The sequence below is a fragment of the Prunus avium genome, chromosome 8 (assembly GCF_965620075.1).
Source record: "Prunus avium chromosome 8, drPruAviu1.hap1.1, whole genome shotgun sequence".
NCBI classification, from domain to species: Eukaryota; Viridiplantae; Streptophyta; class Magnoliopsida; order Rosales; family Rosaceae; genus Prunus; species Prunus avium.
Window position 1 is genome coordinate 6400902 of NC_142291.1, and position 24447 is coordinate 6425348.

The window sequence follows — 24447 nt, forward strand, 5'->3', positions numbered from 1 at the left end:
ACCACTCAAAACACTTGTGTTATGTGTGTGACTATATCTTAATCCGTTAGGTACAAATTCATCCGTTAACAGAGGTGTTGAAGCTTTCATGTGAGATGAAGAACCCTCTTGCTTCTATGGCTATTTGAATTGAAGGAATGTCGTCCAAGTAAATTACTATATGTGGAGCAGATGTCATAATATGTTTTGGCTTTCAGAGGTTTTCTGATTCTGGAATTTCAAGAGGGAGTTTGGGTGAAAATAAAACAACGGAGGTATCTCGCTTGTGTTGGTATATGTCTTATGCTGATTGTTTTGTTGTCCTGTGTTTGGTGTTTTTTTAATGGGCTTGTCTAATATAGGTCCCTATATTTTCTATTTCCTAGACATATACCTATCACTCTATAATTTTATGTGTAAAATCCAATTTTAAACTTAAATGACCAGTATGATATAAAAGGTCATAGTATTCCTATGTTTTTACATTGTTGCTACCAGACTTCATATTTTATTTATAATTTATTTCAAGCATTTCATTGACTACCTTAATTGTAATTAATACTACCTATTAATAGCATTTCAAGCACCCCATTTCTTTTGGTTGCAATTCCCTTTAACATATCGCCCCCTAAAATTGCAAACCAAAAAAAAATTCTGTAAATTACATATCCAATAATGTACCTATAAAAAATATAAATATAAATATATACATATTAAAATATAGGTATATTATTTACTAAAAAAATTAAAATTTGTAATTGAAATTTCCGTACATTTTTCATAAATTAAAAATAGGTACACACTAATTTATAGAAAATATACATACATTATTTATCCATAGGTAAATTATTTAAAAGAGAAAATGTAGGTAAATTCATGTACCTAAACACATAGGGGGTTAAATGGAGAGCAACATGTTATTTCCCTTTGAACAAATTAATTTCAAACAATAACAATTATTAAATTTGAAAATTAAAATACGAATTGATCAAGGAGTCAAATTTGAAAAAAAAAAAGAAGAGTATATTCTTGTTTTTTTTTTTTATAGGAACAAGTATATTCAAACCATATGGTAGTAATTACACGAAGCTTTAATTAATTATTTTTTAAATACGGAAAAAAATGACCCATTAAATCCCTGGAATCTATACAAAATTGAAACACAATTAATCGGCATTGAATTGCAACTAATATCTTAAACAAATCACATTAAAAATGTAATCAAGGGTATAATAGGAATTTCAAAAATATAACAAATTAACACATTAAGCTTGATTAGGAAAGTTGATGAGTTGGATCCTAGTCATCGGGTTTTATTTTTAGAAAAAGAAAATGATGGGTTGTAGCTTGTAGGTAAGAAAATATTAATTTGAAGGGGACGAGTCAAATTTACTATTTTAAAAATAATAATAATAAATCGATGTGAGGCTGCAGACACTAGGGTTTTTTAATTTCTATTTTATTGAGAAAACTCCAAATCTCAACAACAATGGAGGATTGGGATGGGTAGATTTGGTAGAGGAAGAAGGGAGCATTGGAGACGAAGAGTCCAGGGACGCTAGGGTTTTCTTTCTTCTTCTTTTTTGTGTGTAGTTTTTAATAATTATTAAAAAGAGAAATTTATAAAAACAAAATCCACATGGTAATATTTATTAATTGACATGGCATGATCACATCAGCTACAACATAAAGCTGTCAGCCAATGTGGTCAATCTTGTGTGTCCAAATAGCATTACTATAAACCTAATCATGTCTGAATTACACGAGTTTCTCTTGATTAACCAAAATCCAAGTGCGGCTGAATACGACTCTGGACAATCATGTTGAATACAGTTGATTGAGTATTAATCTTGAGCATTTGAACATTTCGTGTTTTATTCGGATTTGAATTTTTTATTTGTAAAATAATGGATAAATCTTTTTATTTTATTTTTAGTAGAAGCGATTAGAGGAAGGGGATTTATACAAATATTCATAGGTTGCATGGGGGTTCCAAACCTCTGCCCACATGAATGAAGGTAAAAGAACTCAACCAACTGAGCTATGCTCCACTTGATGAATAATCTTAAAAGAAAAGAAACATAAAATGTTAGCATAAACAATTGTGAAACACATCAACTGGCTCTCTAGACTTTTTCACTGACCTGGAAGACTCTCTAGACTTTTACAATCTTTAAGATTCAAGGAATAAACCTTTTGAGAACAGGAGAATTCAGAGTGATGCAATTTCTCATATCTAATAAAGAAGGTCTTGTCAGGTGTTCGACTGACAAAGGTAGTATATTTTCACAAGTAAACAAAAAAACACCGAACACAAAAGAAAAGAGACATAAAATGTTAGCATAAAAAATTATGAAACACATCTACTGGCTCACAGAAATTGAGATTGTGACTGACAGACTATCTTGAGAGAAGTATCATACCATATTAGCCTCTAAGACTATTTAGGGGCATCCAGTGATCAAAACTGTTCATATTCTTCGAAATCTTTTGAATTCTGATTCCTCATGAAAACTACTACTTCCATATAGTCCTTTCCACTCACTGTGATTGTAACTTGGCTGGACAATGGCACCTTGCACAGATGTAGAGTTTTCATCATGATGGACATTCGTAGCCTCATAAGGTGAAATTGTGCGGCTGGAATGGGTCAACATTCTGTTGAACTCTTCAACGTCGTGTTCATACACCAAACGGGCACCACACTTCTTTACCAAGCCGGGGCCTGAGCTCTTGAATGAAAATATTAACTGATTGCAGCTGTGTTGCCACTCATTCCCAAATGTTAAATCACGAGAGATGTACAGTAGCCAAAGATGATCTGACAAAGGCTGGACATTAGTTACTAATAGAGGCGCAGGATACTGTTCTTTCCCATTGACTTTCAAAAAACAATTGAGCTCCCATCCACTGCCAAATACTTGAAAAACAGTGCACAGAGCATATCCCTTCCACTTATTATCATGCCAACGCGGAGTTAGCTGTACACTTACTGAAGACCCCACTCTTTGATGGCTGAACCATGAAGGAATTTCAGTTCCAGGAATTACAATTTCATATCTATCGCCAGGATATGGAACTCTCTGCACAATATACACTACGGTGTTAAACAGTGAGAAAGAGGGAGAGAGACACACACACACACACACAGAAAAACAGAGAGAGACAGAGAACCTTAAGGTATCTTTTGAGCATAATAAATGCTATTTTCTTGCTGCCTTCTTTGTCAACCAAGCCAATGCAATTGATGAAATTGAAAGATGAGGACTTTAGTCTGTCCAAATTTGACGGATATTGCAACGTTTTGAGTGAAGTACAACCATCCGCAGTTACTTCTAAAGTTATATATGATGACAGTACTGGAAGCTGTTGAAGACTCTTGCAATCACTTAAGTATAAGTTCTCAAGCTTGGAAAGTAGGCTAATGGTTCTAGGAAGACTATGAAAATTGTTTCTGCTTAAATTCAAAGATACTAAAGAGGATAAGCAGCTTATATCAGCCGGGATTGCTCCTTCAACAAGATTTGAATCACTTAGATCTAATTCAGTTAAAGAACGAAGCCCGGATAGAGAAGGCAAGAAGGAATTCATATGCTGACGGCTCTTCATTGGCCTTAATCGAAAAGGGAGAGCCATATGCCACGGTTGTCGTGACGGTCCTTTTGGTCCACGGAAAAGTAATGATTTAAGGTTCAAAAGGACAACGGAAGACGGCCATTCTTTAATAGCAGTTCCAGTTAAATCAATCTTCTCCAAACACTCTAGTTCCCCAAAGCTTTCAGGCAATCTGGCAAGTTTTGTGCATCCAGAAACATCAAGACTTTTAAGAGACTTCAATTTGCCGATGGTACTTGGAAGACAACTAAGATTTATGCAATTTCTCATATCCAAAGAAGAAAGTTTAGTCAGGCATTCGACTGACAATGGTATATTTTCAGTTGCAGTCCCATCTAAGGAAATATACAACAAATGCTTCATACGTCCCCCAAACTCGGGAATCTTTTTAACATTTGAGCAACCAGAAAGAATAAGACTTTCAAGGGATTCCATTTCAATCTGACTTGGAAGACTCTTTAGACTTCTGCAATTTTCAAGATTTAAGGAAATCAGCCTTTTGAGAACTCCTGTGGATGGGTGAATCTCAACTAGACGTTTACATCCCTTAAAACATAATCTCTCAAGATTTCGGAGTCTTGTAAAATCTGGGATTTCTGTCAAATTTTGAGAATGACGAAGATCGATGACTTTCAAGCCGAAAAAATTCTGCATGAGTTACAAGAAATGAAGAATAATTAGATTTTTTTAGAAAAATAAAAGAAAAAACAATTATGCTTTAGTTGTAAACACCTGTTTTCCATTACAAAGCAGTTGAATGCTACAATCATGCATGCTGAGTTCGGAAATGTTCTCCGGCTGGAAACCTGTTGGGAGAGATTTTAAAGGATGTCCACTCCATTCGAGAAACCTCAAGGAATTAGAAAAACGGTTGCAGCCTTGGGGAATGCGAACATTACGAAACTCAAGAAATCTAAGAGGAACCATCTCAGGAAAGGCTCTGGAATCCCACTGTGCCTCTTTAGATCCAGGCAAGTCCAGGGAAATGCCATCAACTGCCTTGGTCCCCTAATAACGAACAAAAAAAACAAGTGAATTGCATAACATAATAAAGGATAACAAGATTACTATTATCAATCGTCTGTTTTGTATTTTGTTGATTGCTAGATTTATCTATACTTTGTATATCCATATAAGTTCTTACCGAATCATTGGTCAATACATGAAACATGTCCCTAGAATTCCACAACCTGCTACGTTTGCCAGGTTCTGTAGCTTGTTGACGAACAATTTCCCATCCCATATATTGTAACAAATCATGCATCCAAACCTTGTTATCTGAGATTGTCAACAGAGACTTCTCAATGAGAACATCCATAACACTATGCGAACAAAAGCCCATATTGTCTAGTATTTCAACTACTTGATCTTTGCACTTTCCATTAAAGAAGCATGCGATATCAACGAAAACATTTTTCTCCTGCTCGTCTAATCCATCATAACTTATTTTAAGGGTATCCATAACATCTCCCTTGTAAACCTCCTTCAGTTTATACAATGCGCTGCTCCATGCATCTTGACCTCTTTTATACAAAAATGATCCCAGCACTTTAAGAGCTAATGGGAGTCCCTTGGCATAATTCAAGAAACTTATTGACAGATCTGTAAAAATTTTATCCGGATAATCTCTTTTAAAGGCTCTCCAGCTAAAAAGTTTAAGAGCATCATCTTCATTTAACTCCTGCACTTTAAATCTTCTTTCCACACCATGTGCAATTAGCAGTTGTTCATTTACAGTTGTAATAATGATTCTACTCCCTGGACCAAACCAATCTTGATTTCCGCATAATTTTTCTAACTGACTTATATGGTCCACATCATCAAGAATGAGAAGAACCTTCTTTTGGCTTAACTTATTAATTATGGCTTCTTCATGAATGCCCCCATCTTCTGTATCTCTATTCAAAAGGCTCTTGGAAAGGCTTTTTTGTATACTGACTAGACCATTTGTCTCAGAATCCTCTCTAACACCGCGAAGAAAGCTTGCGACTTCATATTTGTGAAGAATTCTCTCGTAAAGCATCTGCACAATGGTTGTCTTACCTATTCCATTCATCCCCCATATACCTATATAGAGAACATCCTCTGACCCTGCATCTAAAAGCAAATCCAGTTGCTCCAATCTTGAATCAATTCCAACCAGCTTTTCTTGAGAGTCAGGATGTACTCTAGATAGTACGCATGCAACAATTTCTTTGATGAGCTGTGGTTCATCGCTACAAGGAAGAAAAGAAAGTGATAGCAATGTGATCGAATTTGAGTAAAAGAAATAGAAAAAGAAATGAAGTGAAGATGCTGCAAGAGTTAGTATGAGGCTATTGGATGAATTTTTGGTAAAATCAAGAATCCAAGATTTGAACGGGCAGAACAGGAAATAATTAAAGAGACGGGAAAGGTGAAAAAAAGAAAAGCAAAATAAAATTCAAGAGTATATCAAGTAAATTGCACAATCTAACGAAAGAAAGAATTTAATATTACCAACTATCCTCTGAAATCCACCCAGTAATACTAGCCACTTTTTTTAAAGCAGCTCTCCATCGCACCACCTTCTCAGTGTCATTCGTAAACCTTTTTTCAAAGCCATCGAAGGCTGCCGCTAAAATCCCCCGTTGCATTTGTACAACAGAAGGAACCACATTATAGAAAATTGGTAGAACTGAACCTCTAGTTTGAGAGCATTCAAGAATTTTTGAAAGTTCATCCAAGCACCATGTTGAACTAGCGTAATTCTCAGAGATCACAACGATGGAAAATCTTGATTCTTCAATTGCAGATAAGAATTGTGCAGGAATCTCTTTTCCTCTTAGAAGTTCTGAGTCACGAGTGAAAGTCTTAATTCCTTGACGTAGCAGTGATTCATTTAAATGGGCTGTAAAACCCTTGTGGGTGTCTACACCCTTAAAACTCAAGAAGACATCATATTTACATGGACGAGCTGAAGGAAGAGGTGATGAACAGGATCTCTTTGTTGTCAATTCCATTTGGGACTAGTTTCTCGATTCTGCCAACGAACCAGAGATGGTGTCAAAGCAATCTGCTCGACAAAGTGCAATTATAAGAAGCAATTTTGCTGAGTCGCTTCAATCATTTTTGTTAGTAAAATCAAATAATCTTACCCACCAAAAAATAAAAATTGATCTGCAAAATTATACCAAGTAGCAAAAGTTGACCTAGTCTTCAATTTTATAATTTTGCTCATACATGAGACCTGGTGCTCTCAATATACTACGTCTTCAAATTGCAATCTCTCCGACTCTTAAAATTCCCCAAATGTTCAAAACCTAAAATTACATTAGCCAAATTTAGACTTCAGCCAACCCCTAGACTCAGAAAGGGCAGATTAAATACAAATGGGATAAATAGCTGTGAGCAAAATTAGAGAATAGAGAAGAACTCAACTTAAGCGACCAGAGAAACACAACCGCCTTGCTGGGATTCTAGTATGCAGATGTTCAAGTCAATGGGTGAGGAAGCGAGGCGGGGTCATATAAAAAACAGAAAAAACGAACATACTCGGGGCGCCTGTCTCATTCGGATCTAGAAGCCTCCTTCGATCTAGCGGACAAAACAAAACTATGGTCGAGGAAGCTACGTGCTTGTCTAACCTTTAATATACTTTAAAGAGTTAATCGTTTTATTAGTTTTGAACATAGATCCAATTTGTATTTGAGTCTTTTAATTTCCAAAATCATTCCGTAATCTTTCCACTTCAGTTTCGTCAGGAAAAATGGTCCTATTGTCAATTTTTTTAACTTTTCTGTTAAATGCAAGGGCAAAATGATATTTTTGTATTAAATTGATTAAAATATATGAATAAAAAATTAAAATAAACTCTCTCTCTCCCCCTCTATTCCAATTTCTACTCCTCCCAAACTTTTTTTTTCTTTTTGGTTTTTTATTTGATTTTCTTTTATTGTTATTTCAAAGATATGATTTTTTATTCATTTTTTTGGTTTTAATATAAAAATACCATTTTGCCCCTACATTTAATAGAAAAAGTTAATAAAATTGACGACAAGACCATTTGTCTTAATGAAAGTGAAGTTAAAGAACCACGGGAATGATTTTGGAAATTGAGGGACTCAAATGCAAATCGGGTCTAAGTTCAAGGACTAATAAAACGATTAACCCTACTTTGAAATATAAGCTCTCTTCTTCACTGCGTATGCTCTCTTCTCTCATTGCGAATGATGCCAAAAAGAGTTCCGCTCGCAAGCTCCGTCTCATTGGCCATAAATAAGAAGCTGCCATCTTTCTAACTTACAATGAAATTTTTTTTTATCTTACTCACGTGTCACAATGTCATTGGAGATGTGGGGTGTCACTTACCTTCCACGTCATCAATACGAACATGAACGATTTTGATATGTACATGGTTACATCCATAGTCTAAAATATCGATAATAGCGACGAAATATAGAGGATATTATCGTTTTTTCGAATCACGGATATTTCGGAACGTATCCATACACATATTGTATATATATCAATAATATTGGAAAATATCGATATCGATAATTTCGCTCACACTTCAGCAATATTTTGTCAAAATATCGTTGTAATATCGCTATATTATTGAAAATATCGAAAATATCGATGTAATGAAAAAAAAACACTGAGCACACACACAAAGGGTATTCAAACCCTTGCCATTTCACTCCTCCAATGCCTTAACCACAATGCTGCTTATGTTTCTGTGATAATATGCTAAAATATGTAATTTATATTGTTTTGTTTTGAACAATTATATGCAAAACTATTTTGGGGGTTTATCATTTGATGACTACTCTTCACAATACACTTACTCTACATATAGAGATGATGATGATAGTGAAAAATTTGGTTATGGCCTTCTTGGCCCCATCTCACCAAAATAAAAAATAAAAAATAAAAAATTTGAACCTCATAAGAACTTTGTGTGTTACTAAGTCACTCATGTATTTTACCATGCAATGTATAAAGTGTAAAATATTGTAGTATATTATTATATATAAATGATTATGGTGTGTTTAATCTTCTTTTATTAATTATTACATATTTTCTAAACTCACAATGTTTGTTAGCTCTCTTTATAATCAACTTAACTCAGTTAACCCATCATGCAACGCATTTCCTTCCAATTTTTTGTGATAAACTAATAGATAATTGACTGAATAAACATTCTTCAAAGTTTCAATAAAAATTTCCAAGTTTTTTTTTATAATTTCCGTAGTTTTTATTTAATTTTTATCGATATCGATAATATCCTGATATTTCCATCGAAATTTTCGTATTTTTAGACTACCGATATTTTCGATACCATCGATATTTAAAACTTTGGTTACATCAAGGGCCAGTAATATAAGAAATATATATAAAACAAAGTTAAGCACGATGACGGAAGGTGATAATTTCGAAGATTTGATCAATTAAAAGGACAAAACATAAGTTGATCATATAAAAGGACAATACTTTCCCATCTCACTGACAGGCCAAATGGGCGAGGAAGCGAGGCGGGGTCATATAAACGGACAATATTATTATTATTTTTATACAAAAGTTTTTTATAATGGTGGATGAAGTCTCGAAATTATCACGTTTCTATGAAAAGCAGAAAAACTTTTCCATATTTTTTGGTAGCAAAAAACTTTTCCATATTTGCACCGGTTACATCAAAGCCCGTTATAAAAGAGGAACGGTTGTTTTTACTTGTAGGGTGTTGAATATTTTGTCGAACTGGGCTGCCGTTTGTTCTTAAAAAAATAAAAAATAGAAAAAGCCCCGTATTTAATTTTTTTTTTCTTCATAAAAACTGATAATTCATGGAAATAATAGTGCTAACAATGGTAATTTTTTTAGTTTGCGCTGCAGGCAGTGATGAAGAGGTTCTTTTCATTAACTGCTGCGCATTGGAGGGTTTCATGGCAATGATCCATTGACCATAACCCATCTATGGTCTAAGATATAAACGACCCCAGGAATTTGAGTTGACTTCCATGGCCGCTGAAGCAAACTCAAGTCCTTCTTCTTCTTCTTCTTCTTCTTCTTCTTCTTCTTCTTGTAGAGACCGTAGATGGAAATATGATGTTTACCTCAGTTGCAGCGGCGACGACATGCCGAGGAGTTTCACAGACCCCTTAGATGTTGCTTTGACTGGGCAAGGAATTCGCACATTTAGATTTAGGAATGGTGAAGAATCTAATCCCCCAGTAATCTCCTTAAAGGCAATTGAAAATTCAAGATTTTCAATCGTCGTTCTTTCAAGAAAATACGCCCATTCAATTCGGTGCTTGAATGAGCTTGAGAAGATCGTTGAATGCAGGAAAGAGATGGGACATGCAGTTCTGGCGGTTTACTTCGATGTGGATCCAGCTGAGGTGCAAAAACAGGGCGGGAATTTGGAGCAAGTTGCCGAAGACCATATAAAGAAAGTGCCAAGTTGGAGTGCAGCTCTTCTTGTAGTACCCAATCTCCCTGGATGGCATGTACGAGATCGGTGAGTAATTCTATTCTTTGCGAAAAATATAGATTTTCTGCTATCTTTAGTATGGCCATTTGTTGCTGTAGGACAGACATTCATAATTTTGTTTCTAGCACTGGACTTGAAAAGGCAAATACTTTTAGGGAGATTCACTAATATACCAAATATAGGAGTCCAAATTATAAAAATACCCTATATGAAATGGACTTTAGAAACACACTCAAAGCCCATTTATAACATAATAGAAAGGCTTTTAACTTCTTTTAAATTACAAAACTAACATTGATTTCTCAAAACAAACCCAACCCCAAAACATATAAACAAGCCCAAAATACTCAATAGGACATCAAAGTAATTTAATAATCAAAATTAAATTCAATATGGCCAATTGTCATTTTTTGGGTTTTTTTTGGATTTGTTTATAGAAATTAAATGGTGTAGGGTTTATTTATAGTTTTAGTGCTAAGAATGGGTATTTGACTAAATATCTCATACTTTTGTAACTGTTTTCACTATCTGCACTAGCAGTTCAATGAAGAAAGCTACAAAAAATACTTCTTTGTTGTGATTCTTACAGAGTCGTGAGATTAGTGTTTAATTTTTTATGCTTGTAGGTACAAAGCACAAAATATTGAACTAATCGTTAAAGTTTTACGGGCTGAATTGCATAGCTCGCTACCTATTTCTCCACACCAGTGGAATAGTAAATTGCTTGAGAAAAAGAAAAGTGATGCAGTCAAGATGATTATTCAAGGCCTAAATGACAATGAGAAGAGAATTTTTCTAGATATTGTTTGTTTCTTTAAAGGAATGGAGAAAAAGCGAGTAGAGGAAATCCTAGATTGTGATGGTTGTTGCCCGTGCATTGCAATAGAAGTCCTCATTGAGAATTCCCTCGTAACTATTCTAGACAATAAAGTGATGATGGATAGGTTCATACAAGAAACTGGGCAAGAAATTGTTAGTGCCGAGTCTCTTGGGGAGCGTGGTAAGCAAAGCAGGTTGTGGCTTACTGACGACATCCTTGATGTATTGGGGAACAATAAGGTAACTGGTTATGTAGAAAGACTAAGCATATATAGTAGCATTTCATTTTCTATACTCTGATTAACTTATCCAAATACTCTTGGTTAGTAGGGAACAGATGCAGTTGAAGGCATTGACATACACTTTCCTGAACTCAAAGAGGCACAATGGAACTCAGAGGCCTTCTCTAATATGCCTTGTCTTAGATTTCTCCGTATTCATGGTCTGTATATGACCGAAGGCCCCATACATCTATCTAATGCCTTAACGTTTCTCGAGTGGTTTGGGTATCCTGGAAAAGTTTTCCCACAAAGTTTTCAACCTGAGGAACTTCACGAACTGAATTTGTGCAGTAGCAAAATTGAACGGCTTTGGGCTGGAAAAATGGTTAGATTATGGAAACAAAACAAAAAGCTGTATACCAGTTATTTTATTTGAATAGTTACTAAGGTTTGTGTATCTCTCTTTTTTTTTTCTTTCTCAACAGTGCTTATATAAGTTGAAATTCATCAATGTTAGCTACTCCCGAGAGCTGTCTAGCACCCCCGACTTTTCAGGTACTCCGAATCTTCAGAGATTAGATTTTGAAGGTTGTCTGAATTTGGCGGAGATAGACCCATCCATTGCTCTGCTCAAAAGGCTTATATTCTTGAGTTTTAAAGAATGTACAAGTCTAGAACGTCTTCCATGTCCGATTGCAATGGAGTCCCTTGAAGTTTTTATTCTTTCTGGCTGTTCAAACATTAAGAAATTTCCAGAATTTGTGGTACCTATGGACCACTTGTTGGAACTTTATTTAGATAAGACAGCAATAGAAAAGTTACCTTTATCAATTGGACGCCTGACTGCCCTAACATTATTAAAACTAAAAGATTGCAAGAATCTCAGGTGTCTTCCAAGCAATATTCACAAGTTGAAGTCCCTCAAAATTCTCAATGTTTATGGATGCTCAAAACTTCGAAAGCTGCCAGAAAGCTTGGGGAGCATAAGTTGTCTGGAGCGGCTTGAGGCGGGTGGTACCTCCATAATCGATGTACCACCATCCATTTTCCTTCTGAAGAATCTTGAAGCTTTATCTCTTCGTGGATGTAAAGGGATTCTGCGATTGCAGTTGCCACCTGTATCTTCTTTGACACTACTGAATCTAAGTGACTGCAATCTTCAGCAGGGAACAATCCCAGCTGATATTGGTTGCTTAGCCTCATTAGTATCATTAGATCTTAGTAAAAACAATTTGGATAGAGTTCCCACAAGCACTAGTCAGCTTACTAAGCTTCAAGGTTTGAATGTGGGGAGTTGTAAGAATCTTGAGAGGATGCCAAAGCTATCATCATATATAGACTTCAGTGTTGGATCAGCTGGCCGCTCTTCACGTGAAAGGTTATCTTGTCCCTCGAATTTTTTCAGAATGGGGGACTCTTGCTTGAATTTTGTTAACTGCTCCAAATTGGTTGGCAATCAAGACTGCAACAATGCATTTACAATGCTAAGGAGGTTCCTTAAGGTCTTCTCCCTACCCCCGCTGTTCAATTCTCTCTCCCCTGTCTTTTATCTTCTCTCCTCCCTCTCACATATGTTTTTTAACTTTGCAGTTTGTGTGGTACAGGGAAACCCTTGTCCAGGAAAGAAGTTTGAAACTATAATACCTGGCAAAGAACTTCCTCAGTATTTCAGTGATCAACATGAGGGGTCTGTAGTAAGCATGAGCTTACCTCAGAATTGGTATACGGATAAGTGCATGGGATATGCTGTTTGTGCTGTTGTTGGTTTCCGTCGATATCGTCCAGCTAACTCGCTTGGTAAATTGAGGCATGAAGCGTTTGGAACTACACATGGTCTCGGCTGTGAAGTGAAGTGCAGTAAGTTGGATATACCTGGCTTGCATCCTTTCTTACGCTGCAGCCAAGAACTAAGCCAAATTGAGTCAGATCACCTTTGGTTCTCCTTTGTATCTTGTGAAAAGTTTAGTACAGAGTGGAAAAACTGCTGTCGTCACCCTGAATTTTCATTTCAACCCTATGGCGCTGGCTTAGTGGTGAAGAAGAGTGGGGTTCGTTTGATATATCAGCAAGATATTGAAGATAGGAAACTAACAATGACCCAATCTAGAGGCAGTGCCTCCCCTTGTGAGGTTGTTAATGTGTGGAATAATGATTTTAGTGGATCAGAATCTTTACAAGGTGCCATTGTTCAACAATCCAACAGTCTACAGGAAATTGGTGGAACAAATAACTCCAAGGTGGATGACGCAGCCTTAGACAACGTCCATTTATCAAAGAAATGTCGAAATTGATTTAGCTGGACTCTCTCTCTCTCTCTCTCTCTCATTCATTTGAACCCATCTTACAGAACTGATTGGAATTTTTTATTTTTATAATTCTTGATTCCCTCTGAGTGAAATACTGGAATGGTTTAGCCATCACAGTAATGATGTATCAGTCTGAGAATCCATGCCTACAATTTTTTTGTCCTAAGTAGTACAATTGTATAGGCATCGCCTGTGGGCTTCTTGCTTGTTCCCTGAATATTCAAATTTTAACCTGGATTGTCCAGATTCTGAACTTTCTGATCTTCTTATGTGCCAGTTGGATATTTTTCGCATGTTGATGCAGTTCTAACGTCTAGCTTAGGTGAATTCTGTTTGATCTCCTAAATGCCGTGTGCTGCCGTTTCCAGAGTGGCTGAGATGCCCTTAATAGGTGAATTCTGTTTGATCTCCTAAATGATACCAATAAGGCTTATGTAATCAGAACGGCTGCCTAGCTTTCAGACTCTCTGTTATATTGAGGGCATCTCAGACCACTCCCTACGAAAATAAGCATTTATTTATTTTTGAGTTAACTGCATAAAACTGCTAAATTTTGGGAGACCACCTGAAATTGGTACTCGATTCTTAAAGAACCTGCAAACTCATACTAAAGCTTAAAGAAAACCTACATATAGGATATCAGTTAACTAGTGCAGAGAGAAAATTGAACACAGGGTAAGGCTCAACTTGCCAAATGGGGTTAAGAGATTGCTTCAGTTTTACTTGTGATTGTTTCTTGTCTTTCTTTTTCTTTTCTTTTTATAGAAAAGATGGTATTTCATTAATCGCCTAAGGAAACAGTAGATGGTTAGAAACTAGCTTGTTAAGAGGCGGCCTCATTAAAACCTTCGCGGAGAACACAAATCCCCGGGGTAGGAAAGAGTACCACCCATGTTGCGGACTAAAATAGAAAAGTCAAACAACTTATACAAAAACAGACAATACCAAGAACCAACCACACCCTAAAGCACAACCCATCATTATGCAGGTTTTTATTGTCACCAAACCATTATGACGGTTAGCAAACCGAGGGAGGCGGTGTTAGTGGTGGATCCTCTTGTAGCATTCCAACCACTGTTCTATCTTTGTTTGTTTTGTGATTGTTGGTCCTTTTCCAGCCAACACTCTTTTTGTGGTTTGCTCTTGGATCGAGTTGCTCTGCAGAGTGAGGAGGTCGTTGGATCAACACCAATGCCCGATTGGATTTCTAGCTCGCGAAGAGAATTCTTTCAACTTTCAGACAAAATTGAAAGTTGAATCAAGTTAACAAGAACGAGCGAGTTCGGGCTAGGCCCTATCGGCTTGCTCCTTCTATCATGGTCATGAGTTGCGTAGGCGTGCCACTATTGGAAAGCTTGAACCGGGGGTCAATGACAATGCCTATCATCAAGAATGGGTTCATTTTATAAAGTTCACCCCAATATTTATCAGATTTCTTCTTCATTGATGCTGCTATATCATTTAAAAGTGTGTCCATGGATGTCCGTGCTTCAATAGGAGTTGTAACATCATATCTATACAAGTCCCGAATCTCCCCATCTGTGGCAATCAAGTCATGGAAGGTTGTGTGTGATGTTGGATGCAAAGAAGCTAAAATTTTCAATGTAATGTCATAGAAGGTCTTCAAAAACATTACATATGTCACGGCTTTGTCCCAATCTTCATCACTAAGTGGCCCCACCCTCTTATTAGTCTTAGACTTTCCCTTCCCTTTTCCACTTCCTTCAATGCCTTCATTTCCCTCTTCCTCTCCTTCCTCTTCCTTGAAGTACATTAAATAGGAAGAATCGGGATAATCTCTCATCCTATCAAAAGCTTTTCAAAATTTTAATGATGTGTCAAGCATCAAATAAGTGGAGTTCCACCTTGTTGGAACATCCATCACAACCAACCTCTTGCACTATATTTTTTCCATCTCAACACACATTTTGAAGTAACTCAACCGAGAAGGTGAAGACCTCACATATTTCACCGCATTATGTATTGCCACAATGGAGCTTTCCAATCTCTTCAAACCCTCCTTAACTATCAAGTTGATTATATGAACACTACACCTCATATGCATGTGTACTCCTCCTAACACACTATTTGAGTCTTTCCACCCATTGATTTTCTTCCTCACATAGTCAATTGCCTAAGTATTGCCAGCCGCATTATCTGTGGTAAAACTTGAAGGCCCGAGTCGAGAACTCGCAACCCAAGCCTCCAATTCACGACCCAAGCTACACCAGCCAGCCCGCTCCGCTCCAGCTTAGATGGGCTAGGCGCGTGTCGCGAAGAAGAATGGGAAGGGAGTAGTGGCGGCTTCTGCCGACAGCCACCACCGCCACTACTGGCAATTGATGCCAGCTGCTAGCATCATACCCACAGCAGACCGCCGCATTGCCATCAACAACATCACGATGACAACCGATCGAGCATGCCCAATTGGTCCTCGCTGCAAACAAAAGAAAAAAAAAGGCTGCGTCTCCACTGCCGTCATGACAACAACTGGCATGTCCACCCGACCAATCTTCGCGATGGAAAAGAAAAGACGAAGAAAAAAAAATACATGCTTGACTTACCTTGGGATGCACGACAACTCCTTTCTTCGACAAGCAATACAAATTCTCCAAGATCTCTCTCAAGCTAGAAAGTAGAGAAAACAAGTTTGCAATTTGAAGAAAAGTGAAGAAGAGTCTTGTATTTATACAGGTTGGCCATCCTAGGTCAAGGAGGAGTCAAAAGACTATTCCCATTGGGAGTCCAACTCCAAGAAAAGTCAAAAGCCTACTCTGATTAGGAGCCCAATTTGCAAAAGGAGTCCAACTCAAAGAAGAAAGCCCGAGGAATATTTTTCACCTCCTACATGCCTCACAAGTCCCATGTAGAAGCTGGGGGGCATTTGTGAGAGCAAATAATCCAGCTTCCAATCACAAGACACCATGTGGACAAAAAGAATATCTCCTAGGTCAATTAATTGAGCCCGTTTATTTGGAAAATTAATTGATACTAAAAATAGGGATATTACCTTAAATATGGGATATTATCTCTATTTAAAAAGATAATATCACCAATTAAGATATTATCCTAATTTGGAGATATCATCATCAATTAGTGATTTGATCTCGATCAAATCCATAATTGATTCAATCTCTATAATTTGGGGAAAGAATATATTCCTTCTAAAGAGGAATTATTCTTTGAAAAACCTTAGATACTTAGAGCCCTATAAATACATGGCTACATTCAACACACAAGGTAATTCCAAAACCCGAGAAAAATACCTGAAACTCCTCTATCCCTTTCTCCTAGCTGATGGCCTCTCCAGTTTTGTCTCTCCACACAACTCCGGCCACCCGGTTCTCCCCGTAGAGAAAACTCCATACCCTTGTTTAGCTATTTTTTCTCCTAGATACAATCGAACTAACTTAGGCATAACACCCGTTGAGTGTGGTCTTTTACTCCAATTTGATTTTACAGGGATTGCGGAAGAGAGAGAAAGAAGTTCAAAGGACGAAGGATCTTCAAGCGGATATTCTCTGAAGAGAATATTTGCACAAACACCCTGTAATGTGTAAAGTCCAAAAGAAACAAATCCCAAAACTTAACAAGGTGAAAATTATAATGTTGGGGTACTTGTTGTAAGCCCAACTGCTATTTGAAAGAACATTCAAAGCTAGCTATAATACACTCACATATGGTTGCGATTTGAGGAATTTGGCCATCCTTCAAGCATCAAAGAGGTTGTATATATGCCAGTTGAAAGAAATTATTATTTGCTGTTAAATATGAGGGCAAATTGCTTTCTTGTAACAATATTATGCCTTTTGGACATGTGTATCTTTAAACTTATATTCTGCTTTCTGTCCAATATCAGTTTAAAGTTGTTATTCCTTCCAAGTTTTATTCCATAGCAAGTGAAATATTAAAGTCCTCTTAATTGAGGCATAGAAAAGGACCTATCCAAGCCAGATTCCCCACTTGGAGCACAATGGCTTTGGTTAAAGGTTAAGATCGACTAGCGCAACACCATCTTCACATCACCTAATCATTCATCTCCTCTTTCTATGAGAAGAGTAAAACACTAGTAGTGGCATGCCAATCACATACAAAGAAAAGGGCAACTTTGAGCCCAACTTAAGGGCCCAAGCCAGCGTTCCTTGATCAACAAGTAACACAGCGCAGCTGGAATACAGCCTGCAAAGAGACTCGGGCATCGCAATGTTCACCAAAAGCCCACAAACTCTTTTGGCATTTACAGAATGTTAACGGTTTTAGGGCAAATTTAGCAATCTCCTTGAACTATTGCTAGTGTCCGACGTTCTCCCCTCTTCTCTCCTCTCTTTTCTCTTATCTTTATCCTTTCCCTCTTATCCGGTTGCCAGCATTGCAATGTCCCTTTCAGACAGCGTATCAAGCTGCTCCAAAAACTGATAATTTGCATCAGATTCCACATCCCCTGTAATCTGTAAAGTCCACGAGAAACAAATCTCAATACTTAACAAAGAAAAAGCATATATGTAAAGTGAAAATTATAATGTTGGGGTACTTCTTGTAAGCCCAACTGCTGTTTGAAAGAACATTCAAAGCTAGCTAATACACTCACATGCGGCTGTGATTTGGGGAATTTGGTCATCCTTCAAGCATTAAGGAGGTTGTATATATGCCAGTTGAAAGAAATGATTATTTTTTAAATCTTTTGAACTGTGATTCCTCATCAAAATTACTACCACTTCTACTAGATCCTTCCCTACTATAACTTCGCTTGATAGTGGCACCGTGCACAGATGCAGATTTTTCATCCATAGCCTCATATGGAGAAATGTCAATGCTGGATTGAGTCGTTACATTGTCGAAATCTTCCACGTCTTTCTGATATACCAAACGGACACCGCACTTCTTTACAAAGCAGCAGCTTGAATTTGTGAATGAAAATGTTAACTGATTGCAACTGTTTTGCCACTCTCTGTCGAAGCTGATATCACGAGACACATAGAACAGCCATAGATGTTCCCCTACAGGTTGGACATTGGTTGCTATTAAAGGCGCAGGGTACTTTTCTTTTCCATTGACTTTCAAGTCACAAGTGACGTTCCATCCACTGCTTGAAACCTCAAAAACAGCGCATACAGCATATCCCATCCACTTATTTTTACGGCACTGCGGACGTTGCTTTACACTTACTGAACTCCCCAAGTTTTTATACATGAACCACCAAGGAATGTTTCTTCCAGGAATTATAATTTCGTATCTATCTTCTGGATAAGGAACTCTCTGTACAGCATAAAAAGTTATGTTAAACACACAAAACACACACACACAGAGAGAGAGAGAGAGAGAGAGAGAGAGAGAGAGAGAGAGAGAGAGAACCTTGAGGTACATTTTGAGCATCACAAATGCTATATCATTGCAGCTTTCTTGGTCAATCAATCCAATGCAGTTGATGAAATTAAAACAGGACCACTTCAATCTGTCCAAATTTGAAGGGCATTGCAGCATTTTCAGTGAAGTACAGCCATCTGCCGTTACTTCTAAGCTTATATCTGAGGCAAGGACTGGAAGGTGCTGCAGCTTCTTGCAACCACTTAAGTACAAAATCTCAAGTTTAGAAAGTCTGCTAATGTGTTCAGGAAGGATAATAAAATGATTTCCACTTAAGTTCAATGATACTAAAGAGGTTAAGCAGTCAATATCCATGGGCATTTCTCCTTCCAAAAGATTTCGATCACTTAGATCTAAGTGCATTAGAGAAGAGAGCCCTGATAGGGGAGGCACGAACAAACTCATGGGCTGGCATCTCTTCATTGGCCATAATAGAAACCGGAGAGACGTAAACCATCGTTGTCCTGATTTACGTCCACGAAAAGTTAATGATTTAAGGTTCTTCAAAACGAAACTGGAAGACGGCCATTCCTTTATAGAAGTTTCACTTATATCAATCTCCTCCAAAGACTCTAGTTCCCCAAAGCTTTCTGGCAGTTTGGCAAGTTTTGGGCACCTAGATACATTTAAACTTTTAAGAGACTTCAAATTGCCAATGGTACTTGGAAGACAATTTAGATATTTGCAACCTCTCATATCGAAAGAAGAAAGGCTAGTCAGACATTCAATTGAAGATGGTATACTTTCAATAGCAGTTCCGTCTAAAAAAATCTCCCTTAAATTCTCCATAGGGCTCACAAATTCCGAAATCCTTTTAAGACTTGAGCAGCCAGAAAGAATAAAAGCTTCAAGAAGTTCCATTTCAATCTTTGCTGGAAGAATCCGTAGACTTGTGCAGTTTTTAACATTTAAGGAAGTAAGCTTTTTGAGAGCTCCAATGGATGGGTGAATCTCAACTAGACTTTTACATCCCTCAAGATCTAATCTTCCAAGATTTTGGACCCCAATGCAATTCGGAGTTCTTGTCAAATTTAGTGAATGACTAAGTTCGATGACTTTCAACTTGCCAAAAGTCTGTAAAATGTACAGGAAATTCATAATAAGAAGATTCAGAAAAACTTATAGAGTATATATATAGTGCCCTTCATAAGGGGATCCCGTTCCAGATACAATTGAATGGAATCCATTTCGACCTGATATCGGACAATCGATATGTTATCCATATTATTGATAATACAGATAATTCGATTACAGAGTTGTCGATATGGGTTTCCAGTGGAGTGGGATCCTCCTTTAGAAGGGGTATGTTCTAGTTGTATTAGACTTATACCTTTACTCCAATCCAAAGTTGTTTAATGCTACTATGGCACATGTTGAGTTCAACAAGCTCATGGGCTTCAAAATCTGGTGGAAGATCCTTTTCAGGATAACCTCTCCATTCAAGAAATCTCAAGGAATCAGGAAGATATTTGAGTCCTCTGGGAAGGTGCACATTATGAATTTTGAGAATTCTAAGATCAGACATCTGGGAAAATGCTTCAGGATTGCATTTTGCCTCTTCTGATTCAGGAAAGGGTAGGACAATTCCTTCAACTGATTTTGTCCCCTGATAATCAAGATTAAAGAACATGTTAACATAATGTTAGTGTTAATGTTTTGCTATTCAAGCTGAGTTAGTGGATTGGTCAGTTAGAGAAAAATGAAGGAATTGAGAATAGCTAATTGAAAGAATGCTCTGCTTACACACAAAGTATGTGTGTAAGAGTTTGTATATTCTCTATCTGTAAGAATGAGCTCACACGGCATGTACTACATGACTGTTAGCTCTTAGTGGCTATTTTCAGCCTTACACGACTGAAGTCTTACACTTGTCATTCTCTAGGACTAAGTGAATACACAATTAACACTCTAGGCTTATATGAAATCAAACTCATTACTTACAATTCTATAGTCAGAAAGTATAAGTCATCTGCACATTAGAAGGAAATCAAATTTAGAGAAGTAACTAGTCTCTTACCGTATTATCCCTCAAAATAGGATAGATGTCCCTAGAACGCCACAACCTACTACGCCCACCAGGTTCTTTAGATTGTTGAACTACAATTGCCTGACCCATTACTTGAAACAAATCATGCATCAACACCATGTTATCAGAAATTGTTATCAGAGACTTCTCGACAAGAACCTTTATGCCAATATCTGATTGAAAGCCACAACTGTTTAATATTTTCAGTACTTGATGTTTGCACTTTCCTTTAAAGAAACATGCGATATCAAGGAAAATAGTTTTTTGCTCTTCATCTAATCTATCATAACTTATTTTAAGTACCTCCATAATCTTTCTGCTACTGTCATTGTTTAACGAACAGGTATCTTTCAGTTTTGTCCATTCACTTGTCCATTCATGCAGATCTCTTTTATGCAAATATGATCCCAAGACTTCAAGAGCTAGCGGAAGGCCATTGGCATAATTCACAAAAAATCGAGATAAAGCTGTAAAATTTTTGTCTGGATAATCTCTTTTGAAGGCTTTCGAGCTAAAAAGTTGAATAGCTTCATTTGCATCTAACTCCGGCACCTTAAATATTTCCACACCATGTGTAATTAGCAATTTTTCATTTGCAGTTGTAATAATGATTCTGCTCCCCGGACCAAACCAATCTCTGTTTCCACACAAGTTCTCTAACTGACTTATGTCATCCACGTCATCAAGAATGAGAAGAACCTTTTTTTGAACTAAGAAGTTTATCATGGTGGCTTCCTCATCAATGTTGTCCCAGTATTCTGAATTTCTCTTCATAAGGCTTTTGCAAAGTCTTCTTTGTAAATTGACAAGGCCGTGTTTTTCAGAAACCATCTTAACGCTGAAAAATCTGCTCACATCAAATTTATCTCCAAGGGTTTTGCGAGCTATCTTAGCAATGGTTGTCTTACCAATCCCATCCATTCCGCAAAGCCCTATGAAGTGAACATCATCAGAGTCAATATCTAAAAGCGCATATAGTTGCTCCAACCTTGGCTCAATCCCAACCAGCTTTTTTGATTCCCAGAATACAGGAGGTATTTTGGTTTGTACCTTTTGAACAATTTCTTTGATGAGTCGTGGTTCATCCCTACAACAAGAAAGGAAACAAGAAGGGAATGAGATAAATGAATCATAAATAGACAAAGAAAAGAAAGTGACACTTACTTTTGTTTGCCTACCTGAACGGTACGTCTGCCCCCATTAGTAAGGGGTTTTTTATATTTCTTTTACTTATTTTAATTCTTTTAATTGGACGGAAATTCTATGTGATGGAAAGCTAACAGCGTTAGGGATTTGAAGATTCAATACGGCTAAGGAGACCTCTATGCCTAAACTCTGTCCTAAGCTTGGAGTAACAACAAAGCAAGGTTTACAACTCTTACCTAAACAAGGACTGATGAAACGGCGGCCACGGTGGCGAGTTGGGGTTATTTTGTACTTAGGGTTTCTGAAATTTGGGGTTATTTTGTTGTATTGTGCAACTACTGGAATGGACAGCTCTTTAATTGGGCATGTCTTTCTTTCTCTTACCGGCGCCTTTACTTGGTTTGATTTCTGGCTAGATGGGCACCCTTCCATTGACTTTTGTGGGTTTGGCCCTTGTTATGTGTTTTCTCTAATATTTTTATGAACACTGATGGATTTAGTTTCGGACCAAAAGAAAAAAAAAGGATTGATGCAGGATGCGTAGGACCTAAATTGATTAGTTTCCTAGTATGATTTCTAAATTTCATATTTTATTTGAGTTATGATTCCTGTTTTAGTAAGGGATTTTTATCCTATTGTCTCTAGGTTTTAGTTTGCTATAAATACCTCATGTTGTTTTTTAATGTTCAGATTTGAATATTGGTAAACCTTCTCATAAATCTATCTGATTTCTGCCTTTCTTCTATCTATTCTTCTCCTCAACCTCCTATATTCTTATATGTTCTACAGTTTCCATTGCACGGTATTTCCAAACCTCCACTAGACCGGGAAATTGTGAGCCAGCATATATGTTGCCATATTTGGCATTGTCATGTGCCAAATATTGTTAATCTGGAAATGCATTATTATGACATTTGAGAACCACATTATTTAACAAGAATAAATGGCTCAAATTGACAGATTGACAGTGTGACAAGATTAAATTGTGACTTCTATTTGTTGTCATGAATACGATGTTGTAATGAAGTGCTTTGAAGTCCACAGTTCATTTATAAAAAGGTTGGAGTTAAGGGAAGAAAGAAGTAATACTAACTTATCCTTTGAAGTCCACCCTATAAGATTAGCGACTTTTGTTAAAGCCGCTTTCCAGTCTTTCAGCTTATTTGTGTCAAACCTTTTTTTATGGTATCTGAAGGCTTTCGCAAAGCTCCCCGTTTGTTTTCGAACATCAGAAGGTTCCAAATCATAGAAAATTGGCAGAACAGCGTCTCTTGCTTCCATGCACTGAAGAATTTGTAGAAGTTCATCAAGGCACCATGTTGAAGAAGCATAATTTGGAGAGATCACAATGATGGCTAACCTTGATTGTTTAATTGCTGAGGACAGTTCTGCAGGAATCGATTTTCCTATTTCAAGTTCAGGGTTGTCCAAGAAAGTTCTAATTCCTAGATATTTCAGTTCCTCATATAAATGGGCTGTAAAACGCTTGCGGGTGTCTTCACCCCTAAAACTCAAAAAGACATCATATTTCCATTGAATAGCTCTAGGAACAGACGATGAAGAGGCTCTTTCGGTGCTCAACGCCATGGGAGACTAGCTAGTTTCTCATCTGTGTACCAATTAACCGAACATGCTGCCAAAGCAATATGAGATTAATATCACAAGCAATTGGCTGGAGACCTTGTAACTAAAACAAGCAATTTGCAGAGTGCTTACGATTCATTTTGTTAATTAAAGACAACAAAAAATAGTTTTACCTACTGCTGTTTGATCTAATCTGCAAAACTATACTCCCCAATGTATGTAACATCTTCAAAGTACAATCTCTCAGTCTTTTCAACTATCGCAAATGTTTGAAACGGAATATCAATTACCCAAAAAAAATAATCAGCAATACCATGACTCAGAACTGCACACTGAATAAAAATAGGGAAATAGATAATCAAGGGAGAGCTGTTAGCAAATCAAAATACTTTGGGATCCTAACTTGAGTTTATGTAATAGAAAAAGGAGACTGAGAACTCACAAAATCACGGCTGAAGTAAGCAACGATAAAGTGACTGACTGGCTGGAGTCCACGAGAGAAACACAACTGCCTTGGTAGTATCTAGTCGTTACTAAAAACAGCAAACCATTGCTCAGAAACTCATTATAACCTGGGCTTGTGTCCAAGGAGCGAAAACAAAGAACTCCCAACGGAAGTGTCTGATGATTAGCTGAAATCCACCAGAGAAACACAAGTGTGTTGGTGGACACTCGTGCTATGGGCGATGAAGACAACGGTAGCGAGAGTTGAACCAAGCGTGGCCAACAAAGCGTTCGAGGCTCCTTCTTGGCAAGTCCGCAAAATGTCTACATCATCATAATAAAGCTCTAGTAGATTGATTATTCTACACCATCATAACTTTTCCTTTGAACCGTAGTTTTGGAGCCATACCCGTATGCCAGCCAAGGCGCATAGGTACTCTAACAACAAACAAAAGCACAGTGGTGCCTCCCCCCTTCCCCCTGCTTGACATCCAA

General features: G+C 37.2%; 3 protein-coding genes and 1 pseudogene across 10 annotated transcripts; 1 reads left to right on the plus strand and 3 right to left on the minus strand.

Moving 5' to 3' along the window:
- Nucleotides 1-2197: 2197 nt before the first annotated feature.
- On the minus strand, nt 2198-7195 carry LOC110762189 (TMV resistance protein N-like). 7 transcript variants are annotated; one of them, XM_088246061.1, is made up of 6 exons: nt 6994-7195; nt 6073-6628; nt 4739-5810; nt 4327-4602; nt 3154-4242; nt 2198-3062 (listed from the first exon to the last, which is right to left on the minus strand). In XM_088246061.1, exons 2-6 carry the CDS (start codon nt 6573-6575, stop codon nt 2451-2453), a joined length of 3552 nt encoding a protein of 1183 aa, XP_088102187.1. In that variant the 5' UTR covers nt 6576-6628; nt 6994-7195; the 3' UTR covers nt 2198-2450. The 7 variants fall into 7 exon arrangements, with proteins under 7 accessions (XP_088102187.1, XP_088102182.1, XP_088102186.1 ...); XM_088246056.1 differs by having other exon boundaries at nt 6073-6875; XM_088246060.1 differs by having other exon boundaries at nt 6073-6595; nt 6747-7195.
- A 2164-nt stretch (nt 7196-9359) lies between these two features.
- On the plus strand, nt 9360-13586 carry LOC110762173 (TMV resistance protein N-like). Of its 2 annotated transcripts, none has more exons than XM_021964775.2 (5): nt 9360-10069; nt 10669-11101; nt 11192-11467; nt 11568-12584; nt 12687-13586. In XM_021964775.2, exons 1-5 carry the CDS (start codon nt 9570-9572, stop codon nt 13371-13373), a joined length of 2913 nt encoding a protein of 970 aa, XP_021820467.2. In that variant the 5' UTR covers nt 9360-9569; the 3' UTR covers nt 13374-13586. The 2 variants fall into 2 exon arrangements, with proteins under 2 accessions (XP_021820467.2, XP_088102272.1); XM_088246146.1 differs by having other exon boundaries at nt 12673-12835.
- A 1096-nt stretch (nt 13587-14682) lies between these two features.
- On the minus strand, nt 14683-18006 carry LOC148291229 (zinc finger BED domain-containing protein RICESLEEPER 2-like; annotated as a pseudogene).
- Nucleotides 17984-23551, minus strand: LOC110762172 (TMV resistance protein N-like). Its single transcript, XM_021964774.2, has 5 exons — nt 23018-23551; nt 20770-21865; nt 20083-20358; nt 18741-19826; nt 17984-18644 (listed from the first exon to the last, which is right to left on the minus strand). Exons 1-5 carry the CDS (start codon nt 23509-23511, stop codon nt 18054-18056), a joined length of 3543 nt encoding a protein of 1180 aa, XP_021820466.2. The 5' UTR covers nt 23512-23551; the 3' UTR covers nt 17984-18053.
- Nucleotides 23552-24447: the final 896 nt, after the last annotated feature.

What these genes read in the sequence shown, in the direction of transcription:
- LOC110762189 (XM_088246061.1), bottom strand. Translation starts at nt 6,575, where the DNA reads ATGGAATTGACAACAAAGAGATCCTGTTCATCACCTCTTCCTTCAGCT. An exon ending in ATGTATTGACCAATGATTCG is followed by an intron (nt 4,603 to 4,738) that starts GTAAGAACTTAT and finishes GTTCGTTATTAG; the next exon opens with GGGACCAAGGCAGTTGATGG. An exon ending in TGCTCAAAAGATACCTTAAG is followed by an intron (nt 3,063 to 3,153) that starts GTTCTCTGTCTC and finishes TATATTGTGCAG; the next exon opens with AGAGTTCCATATCCTGGCGA.
- LOC110762173 (XM_021964775.2), top strand. Translation starts at nt 9,570, where the DNA reads ATGGCCGCTGAAGCAAACTCAAGTCCTTCTTCTTCTTCTTCTTCTTCT. An exon ending in ATGTATTGGGGAACAATAAG is followed by an intron (nt 11,102 to 11,191) that starts GTAACTGGTTAT and finishes CTTGGTTAGTAG; the next exon opens with GGAACAGATGCAGTTGAAGG. An exon ending in TGCTAAGGAGGTTCCTTAAG is followed by an intron (nt 12,585 to 12,686) that starts GTCTTCTCCCTA and finishes TGTGTGGTACAG; the next exon opens with GGAAACCCTTGTCCAGGAAA.
- LOC110762172 (XM_021964774.2), bottom strand. Translation starts at nt 23,511, where the DNA reads ATGGCGTTGAGCACCGAAAGAGCCTCTTCATCGTCTGTTCCTAGAGCT. An exon ending in GGGTGGACTTCAAAGGATAA is followed by an intron (nt 21,866 to 23,017) that starts GTTAGTATTACT and finishes TTCTTGTTGTAG; the next exon opens with GGATGAACCACGACTCATCA. An exon ending in TGCTCAAAATGTACCTCAAG is followed by an intron (nt 18,645 to 18,740) that starts GTTCTCTCTCTC and finishes TATGCTGTACAG; the next exon opens with AGAGTTCCTTATCCAGAAGA.